We start from the raw sequence: 10,361 nt of genomic DNA, 5'->3' as shown, positions 1-10,361 counted from the left end.
AGACCGTGAATAATAAACTTATATTCTATAGGAACTGATGATCAAATCTTCTGTGTATAAGTTGTACGCTACACACTAGATCACCTACTATATAGAATAAAAGACACATGCATAATCATTAAATAAATAATGTCAGGCAAATATTGCTCACAAAGATTCTCATTAAAATGGAATAACTGAATTTATTAATAAATACTAAAATCGATTACATAAAGCATGTTTTTAGTATAAATCCCTAACAGGTGGAACACTAGAGGGAGTGACATTATTTCTCACGCAAGCCCATAGAAGTTTGTTTCATGGTTTAGGGGTTTGGTTTTGATAAGATGGTGGGCAGGTGATAGAATTGTTGGAGATGATAGGACTTCATCTTTTTAAGAGTTCTACTCTTCATAATGCACTTATCATCTTTCTCTTCTCTTGCGCTAGGGAGTGGGGGGCAAGGGGGCTCTCGTTCTTGTGATTTCTATTTTTTTAGGAATCTTAATGGAAGAAAAGTTGTTGAACTCACCACTTTGCTTAGTGTTTGTCGCGACGTCCCAGGAGCGCGTGTGCCCCGGGCGGCGAAATAAAAAATCAATTTTAATTTTCAAGAAAAATATGGAATGTCGGAGTCGCCACTAACCTTTTAGTGTGGTTAGAACACATGATTACTACCCTATTAGGGGTAGAATGAGTCTACGTTACCAGAGTTAGACTCGAGAGTTCGGTTACGCGAGGGGAAGGTACAAGCACCCCCTACGCGCCCGTTCTTACGAACAGTATCTAATTAATTTGAAATTATCCCTAAGTTAATCTAATAAGTCTTTAAATTACTCCTTTTTATGAATTTATAAGTACATATGAAAAATAAATAAATAACTAAATAAATATAATATATACATATATATTCCCTCAGAGCTTAAAGGTACGTGAAGTCCGAAGGCTAATACCCCCCGCAATAAAATCATAGGGATAAAAAAAATCAAGAAAATATCTAAGAATATACTCTCCCAAATTTTGAAATTGTATATAAAATTTTTATGGGAAAATACTAGTATGGGAGGTTTCAATATATATTAATAAGATAATAAACTTAAGAAATTAAATTACCATAATACATATAATAATAATAATAATACATATATGCTAAAATATTAAAAATATCAAAATAGGTATTAAAATACCATAATACTATATATGTTAAGTAATAAAATGCCATAATACTATATATATTAAGATACTAAAGATGCTATAATAAATATCACCTCATGTAAACATGATATAAAATACTATAATACTATCACTAAATATATTAAAATACTAAAAACACCATATATGCTAAGATCTTAAAAATGCTTAAAATATCATAATAAATAATACCCTATATACTAAAATAATAATGAGAAATGCCAAATACAAACATAATGATAATGCCAAACAATCATGAAACAAACAAAACATAAACAATTTTAATGTGAAAAAATAATCTAAACTAAAAAAAAAAATCTAAGTTTTAAACAACACCTAAACAATTTTAATGTGAAAAATAATCTGAGCTAAAAATACCTAAACAATCATGAAATAATCTAAATGTTAAATAAAACCTAAACAATATTAATGTGAAAAATAATCTGAACTAAAAAATACCCAAACAATCATGAAATAATCTAAATGTTAAACAAAACCTAAACAATATTAATGTGAAAATTAATCTAAACTAAAAATACCCAAACAATCATGCAATAATCTACGTGCTAAACATAAATAATAATAGAGATAAATATAACCAAACGCACTAGACAAAATAAATAATAAAGTAAAAAAAATATAAACTTGATACCTACATAACAAAAACAACACCATATATATACATATGTACCATAAAATCAAGAGAACAAAATCCAAACTTTGAACATTGAAATAAGCCCCCAAAAAAAAACCCTACAAAAAAAAGAGAACAAATGAATTAATAATTAATAATATATAAAAAGACAAAACAAAACAAAATAAGAGGGTCATAAAAAAGAAAATCTTCACAGTTCCATGAGATAAACTAAATTAAATAGTAATAAAAAAAAAATAAAACAAACAAAGGCCTGTGCATGTGTGTGCCTGTGAGTGTGTGTGTATGTGTGTGCGGGTGCAGGAAACTCCCAGCAAGGAAGCTGTGTGCAAGTGTGTGCAGAGTTGGAGGCAGGGAGTTGACTGCCGGGGGTGCTGCTGGAGTTGGGTGGCCTGCTGCGGAGGTCTGCTGGTTCGTGGGGACAAAGACGCTGTTGGTTTGGGGCCGCTGTGGTGGAGACTTGCCGGAGAGAGAGCGTGGCTGGGGGGCTTCCCACGGAGCTTGCTGCTGCTATCGCCGGAACTGTTGGGGAGGCTCGCCGAAGATTCAGAGAAGCTGGGAGCATGGGTCATCACCGGAGTTGATGGTCGGAGAGTTGGGACTGGAGGTGGCTGGTTGTTGCAGCGGCAGAGAATTGCAGACGGGGGAGCTCTTGCATGGTGGCTGTTGGGCTGGGTCTGAAGTTGCAGAGACGTGCACCAGGGAGTCCTGAGGTTGATGCTCGGCTAGGCGGTTAGAGAGGATGAACAGAGGAGATGGAGAGATAAGGGAGATGAGATGGAAGAGGGTGAGGAAGAGAGTGAGGTTGGTGGGGCAGGGAATGCCTGCAGCTGTCAGGAGAGGATGCGCGTGAGAGAGAGATGAAGAAGAAAAGAAAATTTTTTTTTTGGTTTCTTTGGCCGTGCCCCTTTTGCTGTGCGCCCCCCCTACCTTTATAAAAATTTTTGAAAACCCTAAAACAAAACTTCCCTTTTTGATTTTATTTTTCTTTTCCTCTTTTTTTTTATGCTTTTATTCTTATGGTAATAATAAAAAAGGAAATAATAATAATAATAATTATCATAATAATGTTAGTATCAATAAGGTAACAATAATAATAATAATACTACTACTAATAGTAAATAATAATAAATAATTATAGTAAAAATAAAAATTAAGATACTATTGGTAAAATAATAATAATAATAATATTAATAAAAATAAAGTAATAATACTAATATTAAAAGTAATAAATAATAATAATCATAATAATGATAATATTACTAAAAATAATAAAAATAATAATAGCCAAAATAAGATACTAATGCTAATAATAATAATAATAATAATAATAAAATAATAATAATAATAATAATAGAAGGTAAAAAATAAAAATAATAGTAATAATAATCCAGAATAATTATAATAAATTAATAATAATAATAATAAATAATAAAAATAATTATAAGAAATTAATAATAAAATAACGATAATAAAAATACTAATAATAATAAAATAATAAAAGGGAACCCCCTGTTCTATTTGGCTAGTGCAAAAATAGGGTGTCTACAGTGTTCTTAACTTTTTTTTGCTTCTCTAAGTGCGGGTCATAACAGAATTTGGTATAGGGATTCTTTAGGCCTCTTTTCTACTAAATAATTTTTCCTTTTCTTATAAACTCCTTCCTCCAATCTTTTTCCTTGGAGCCACATTGTTTGGAAGGCTAAGGTACCTTTTAAGATTTGGACATTCGGACTGTGTCCCTCAAGAAGCTCAATACACATGACTTTTTATAGTGTTGAAGACCCTATAAGGCTCTCAATCCTAATATATGCTCCATACGTAAATTTAATGAAACTAGAACACACCTCTTCCTTCATTGTTGGGTGGCAAACTCTCTTGGGAGTTCTCTGTTTTTTTTTGGTTACAGTGAAGCTTGAGTGGCTCCTCGGGTTGTGGGAGATTTCCTACTAGTGAGATATTGGGGTTTTGGCAAAATTAGAAATAGTAGATCTTTATGGATATGTGTGGTTTTTGCTACCTTGTGGACCCTTTGGATCGAAAGGAATTCAAGAACCTTCAATGATTGCACAACCTCGCTTCATTTGCGATGCGATAGGGTTCTCTTTTTGGCCACTGCTTGGGTTCATTCTTTTTTGTGTTGTTAGGAGTTGTCATCGATGCCTGCAAAAGAATTAGAGGACAGCTCTTTTGTAATCATTTTGTAACTTCTCTTTTTTGTTTTTTCAAGAGGTCATCTTCTCCTCTCATTGTACCTTGTTTATTTTTGTTAATATATTTTTTTATTACCCCCCAAAAAGATTGAAACAGTACTTTGTGCATAATATCTTTAATATTTACGGTTTCCCCTCAGAGGAATCCTAACTGTACCTCGTTTGGGGACCCTGTGGTGGAGAGAATGGGTAATTGATTGGGAGGGGTGGAAGAAGGTGGCATTACTGTTATTAGTGCGGCTCTTTCTAATGCCCATGTATTCTCTCGCCCTCTTCAAAATTCCAGTTGGGGTGGCAAAGTCTTTGAAGAGGATTATTAGGGGTTTTTTTTATGGCGAGGAGTTAGGAAGGGTAAAAGAGACCATCTTATTAGTTGGGAGTTTGAAGGTGGTTAGGACTTGGGAATGGTGTCTAGAAACATCTCGCTAGTTAGAAAATGTCTTTGGAGGATCCCCTTGAAGGTTGACTTCCTTTGGCACATGGTAGTTAGAAGTAAATATGGTTTGCATCGAAATGGATCGGATATCAAAGGAAGTGGATGCGCTTCTCAAGTAACCCCTTGGAAATTCATTTCTAAGATGGCCCACTTATTCCACCCCTTTACTTGTTTCCAAGCTAGTATTGAAAATTGTCTTCATTTTTGGAACTTGGAAGATACTTGGATGAATGAGTTTTTATTGGCGTCTTCAGTCCCCACTCCCCCCCCTCGCGCGGTCTCTTTAAACTATCTAGGTTGCCTAGTTCTTTGATTATTGATATCTAATCTTTAAAAAGGGGTCTCTCTTTGGTTGCTCACTTTTTTCAAAAATCTCAATGAGAGGGAGATTGTTGACTTGACTATTTTGTTGACAATGTTGGAGCCTTTTTCTCCCCAACTGAGAGATGACTTGAGGATTTGGGTAGGGGACTGCTCTGGCTCTTTCTCTACAAAATCTTTTTTCTTTCAGCTTATGGAATCCTCGAGTCCTTGTCTTTCCCTTTGAATGATTTCATTTGGAAGGCAAAGATTCCCTTCAAAATAAGAGCTTTCATGAGGACTTTGGTCCTTTATCAGTTTAATATCAATGATTTGTTGTAGATGAGGAGGCCTTATAAAGCTATGAGCCAGATATATGTTTCATGTGCTATGAGCCAATGAAACTATCAACCACTTGTTCCTACTGTTGGATGGCTAAGTGGCTTTGGGCTCTTTTGTTTAGTCTTTGGTGAGGATGTGGTGCTTCCATAGACATTTGATGCCTTCTTCAGGGTGTGTTACAGAGGCTTTGAAGAAGTGAGGAGGGGCTGGCCCTTTGGAGATGTGCTATCTTTGCCTTCTTTTGGACTCTTTGGGGCCAGAATAGAATGCCAAAATTTTTAATGGCAAATCTACCCCTCCTTGTATCCTTGGGATAAAGTGGTTTTCCTCGTGTCCTCTTGGACTCACCTTTTTTGTCTTTTTGTTTTGGTTTGCATTTTTTTTTTTTTTGGGTGTGGGGATTGTTATAGTCAGATCGTCAGAGGGACTGGAGGATTAATGTAATTTCGTTTGTTTGTTTTTTTTTCCCCCTCCTTAGGAGGACTTCTTATCCTCCGCCCCTTGAAAATTCTTCTCTTTCCTATTAATGAATTTCCTTTCTATATATATAAAAAAATCTTTTATTATTTAAATTTTTTGTGTGAGGAGAGCAGCATTTTTTAAAGTAATTAGAGATTCAAATTTTCATTGTAAATTGTTTGTCTAAAAAAAGATTACCATAGTAAAATAGGGCAAGCACCGATTCTAAAGATACACAGTTTCTTATAAACCTCTTTATTGAGTGTGAGCCTAATCCTTGGAGAAGTTGAGCCTCTAAGGTTACACCTAATGTGTTTTACTTGGATCCTTGGCCAAAATCATTATTTCACTTGACTTTTACGTCATTTGTTTTTCTAATGTAGTTTGATTTCATTTAAGTTTCATTCTTTTTTAAATGGATTTGTCAATCTGTTACTAAATAAGATTGTGCTGCTGGAAAGTGATGGGAAAAAAAGAAGAATTATCTTGAGAGCTGTCTTTTTGACCTTAGTCAAGTTTAATGTAGGAACATTAACAATGTTGAGATTACTGATCTATGTAGCCAATGTGCTGTTCAACTTTGATGCAGCACAGACTGCCTTTTGAATTTGACAAGGGTTTTCTGATTTTTTGTTAGATCCAATTCGACAAAAAATGCTATGGCTTTTATTTCTCTATTAACTAGGGCATGCATGGCTCTTGTGAAAATGAGGGTTTAGAATTAATTAGAATATTAATTATACTATTGGAAGAAGGCATCGCTGGAATTTTGTTTTGAAAGTTGGGAAATGAAGGGTTTCTTGGGACCTCAAGTTCCCCCCCCCCCCCCCCCCCTCCTCTAGTATGTTAATTTTCTTCTTAAATAAACTGCATTCTTTTTATCAAGCAATTTTGGTTTGTTTAGATTATCATCCTCATCATTTTCTGAATTACATTGGAAGCAAAGAAGTATTGCAACAATGTTTGGCTGTGGTAAAAAATGTTCCCATGCGCATGGGGTGAGTTTTTCAGCTGAATAATGTTTCAGTTTTCTTCTCTTCAAGAATCTTACTATGTGAAAGTGGTGACCCTTTTAGATATTGATGTACTCTAGAATCAAGAATTGTTCAGTAGTGTGGTGTCCAAGATGCATTTTTACTGTGAAAGTGCATACTTGCTATAGTTCTAATTTCCTTTATTAACCATTCAAAATTATTTTAAACCTTACATTTTTTTTTTTTTTGGGTATTTTGGTATACTTTATTTTTATTTTGCTTGACATCATGCCTTCAACACGTACTAGTTAGATCATCAAGAATAAAATCAATTAGAAAATTTTTGGCTGATCTGGAAGAAGTTGTGCATTATTTTGTATAATTATTAGATGTTGACTTTTACCTCTGCCTTCAAATTAGTTTAGGGTTGATCTGGTAGAAGTAGAACATTTTTTTTGTGTTGAGATTACTCTGAATGGTACTGTTTTTCTTCCTGTGAAGTTTTATCTCCCTGTTTAATATCTAACTCCAGCTATATGCATTTATTTCATTTTGCTGTCCAGGTACGGTGGTATCTATCTTGACTCTGACATTATAGTGTTGAATCCACTGTCTTCACTTAATTATTCTGTTGGCCTGGAGAGTCAGCTTGTAGGAGGTCCTTTGAATGGTGCTGTGATGGCATTTAGAAAGCATAGGTATTTTTGTTTCCATATATCTAGCTACTTTATGCATTATGTTCCAGAACATTGAATTTAATTGTGAAGACATTAGAAAATGTTGGGGAAAGAGGCCTTGTTTTGGCTGATCAGGATTTTTCCTTTTTCAATATCAACTAATAATTTTGCATGAAAATTTGCACTTATTTTTTTGTTACAGTCCCATTTTGAAATTTGGTTCTTCCATGATTTAAAAACCCAGATCAGATCAGCACTGGGTTCAACTAGAACCGGTCACCTGGCAAGTCTGGTTACGACCCAGGAACCAGATTTAACACAAACCATTGTTGAGTTGGCTGACCCATCAGAACCAGTCTGAACCAGACTAGACTGTGGTCACTGGTGCTTCAACCCACTTCCCTGCACAAAAAATGTACACACTGTGTACATGTTGCTGCTGGTAGAACTCAAACCGGAGACCTTAACATTACCTCAATACATGTAAGGAATTTAGTATATTTGCAAATTACATAATATGTATAGTTATAGAGAACAAGTAATGCACATGGACACCAATTTAAATAATTCTTTAATTGAATCATACTCTTTCCTCACTGCCTTTCAATAGAATACTTTAGAAAAATAGAAAAAAATAACTAATAGGTGATGATATTATCATTGTGATACATGCACACGCACACGCATTATAATTATATTACAATGATAATATATTTGTGTATGTGTGTATATATATAATGCACACACACGTTGTAATTATATTGCAATGAAAATATATGTGTATATGACATACCAGTTCGACCACCAATGTGAGCAATCTGGCATGTTCACCAGGATTGCAGTGGTTGGATTTTAAACCATGGTTCTTCATCAACATGGTACTTGGTTGATGTACCACGTATATGCTTCTGTGTCTGCTCCTTTTTGTTAATGTAAAATTACTTAAGAAAAAAATAAAAGAAATATAAATGTTGTTCTTGTTGCTGCTGTCACTGCTGCCTCCATTTTGGTTGCTGCTGTTGCTCTTGTGGTTACATTCCCTCATTTACATTTGACATTTTTATCTTATTCCCATGCAGTCCCTTTATTATGGCGTGCTTGACTGAGTTTTACTCATCATATGATGATACCCGCTATAGGTGGAATGGGGCTGATCTCTTGACAAGAGTAGCCAGGAATTTTTTGGATAAAGAGAATATCTATGATAAACAGATGGAGCTGAAAGTGCAGCCCTCTTTTATTTTCTTTCCTATTAACCGCAACAATATTACAAGGTACTTTTCTTATGTCTCTACTCTCTCCTTTTTCACATACTTCTAGAACTTTTAGATTTCATATATTTTTCTTTCTTGTTTTTCTATAATGTTGTATTTTCTCCCACCTGAGGAGTATTGAGAGTTCAAAACCGAATATTAGTTTCTGTGGTTTTAGATATTGAGGGAAATGTTTAAAACATATCACTAATGTATGTGCATGTGTGGCATGAATGGGGGCAGGGGACATAGAGATGCTAGGATATGCTCAGTATATAGCTAAGTTTCTCTATGCATGCCATTCTAATTGTCTAGGCTGGGTAAAAATATAGCCCCACTCCCCCCCCCCCCCCCCACTCCTACAAAACCAAAAAAAAAAAAAAAAAGGCACTCTTTGTTAGGATTTCTAGTTAATGTGTTAGGATTGATTTTCTATTTAATGATGAGATTCCAAAATCAATTGGGATTTCGAAATCTAATTAATATGTTATGATTCCCCAATCAATTAGGATTCTATTTAATGTTGGGATATTTATGTAATGTGTTCGGATTCCAAAATCAATTGAGATTTATTCCATTAAAGACTTGGATTGGGATATTTTACATTCCTAATAGGAGTAAGGTTCCCTACCCTATATATATGTAACCCTATAGGCCTTTTCCATTCAAGCAATAACATAATTCATAGCCTTTGGCTAATTTGGAGGCAAATCCCCTCGAGATGATCGAACCTTATTTTCTCTTACTTTCCCTTCTTTAAATTTCGTCAATCTCTCTATGATAAAACCTAAGGGTCTTATCATTTGCTATCAGAGTCGGAATTCTTGTGGATGCCGTTAACCAGCCACCAAAAGCAAGATCTTTGAATTCTTGATCTTCACTCATACGCAATGGCCTTAAAAAATTTAGCAGTGTCCTAGATGGAAGCTAGGCTAAAGGTTGAACTTAGCAATATGTTTAAGTCTCAATTTGAAGAGATCTAAATATCGCTCTCTAACTCATTAGATCTTCCTGTAAAAAGAGGGAGAAGATGATGCCCCTACATCAGCTAATCGTAGGGAGCAATGTACATATGCGAAGGAGGTTACTAAGGAGATTGTGATCATTGTCTGTCTTGTATAAAGGTGGAATTTCCGCGGCGGGACAGTGATGACCTTACTGGTCAGGTTTCTAGGGCTAAAAAATACTTTTGCTTTCACCACATTCCAGAAAAAATCTAAAGTTGAGATTGCTTCTATTAGTTTGGATGACGATGCTATTCAATGGTATGATTTGTTTGAAGCTCGTTATGGAATGTGTTGATGGGCAAAATTTGTTTTTGGATTACCTTTCCAATTTGGGCCCATCGGATGTGAGAATATTGATGGAGAGCTTGCCAAAATATGCCAAACTAGAACTGTCTTGAGTACCACGCACAATTTAAGCGGCTATCAAACAGGACTAAAGATTAGAATGAAAGCCAACTTGTCGGTACTTTTTTTGAAGATATTCTACCTGACATTCAATGTGAGGTCAAAGTGCTTCGGCCACAGACTAAACTGCTGCAATTTCCTTTGCACGATTAGAAGAAGAGAAGCTGGGAGAAGAATGATGTCACTCGAACAAGACCGTTAGCAAGTAAAATGTCAACAACACTACTACACCACCTACTCCTCGCAATCCTCTTGCCAAACAATTGACTTAGGTGGAACTTAAAAAGCGAACGACAAAAGGTTTGTGCTAGAATTGTGCTGAAAAGTGGCATAGAGGGCACTGTTGAAAAAAAGGATGACTCTTGATGATTGAACTAGTGGAGGAACCAGAAGAGGTTGAGGATGGTCCTCCTTATCCAAATTAGGAAGGGATGGAATCTGATGATACTTTAGTTCATGCTTTAGCTGGT

General features: G+C 35.0%; 1 protein-coding gene across 2 annotated transcripts in view; it reads left to right on the top strand.

Annotated features, from left to right (window-relative positions):
* LOC131160295 (uncharacterized protein At4g19900) overlaps positions 1–10,361 on the top strand; it is a 45,259-nt gene that overhangs the window by 30,041 nt on the left and 4,857 nt on the right. Inside the window, exons 3-4 of one of the 2 annotated variants that reach the window (XM_058115780.1) lie at positions 7,113–7,247; positions 8,306–8,500. In XM_058115780.1, coding sequence (XP_057971763.1) covers positions 7,113–7,247; positions 8,306–8,500 — 330 coding nt within the window. The remainder of the gene's footprint in view (positions 1–7,112; positions 7,248–8,305; positions 8,501–10,361) is intronic. The other variant, XM_058115781.1, reaches the window with a different exon arrangement.

Source organism: Malania oleifera, chromosome 7, assembly GCF_029873635.1.
Source record: "Malania oleifera isolate guangnan ecotype guangnan chromosome 7, ASM2987363v1, whole genome shotgun sequence".
Lineage (NCBI taxonomy): Eukaryota > Viridiplantae > Streptophyta > Magnoliopsida > Santalales > Ximeniaceae > Malania > Malania oleifera.
This window is presented reverse-complemented; position numbering and strand designations above follow the sequence as displayed.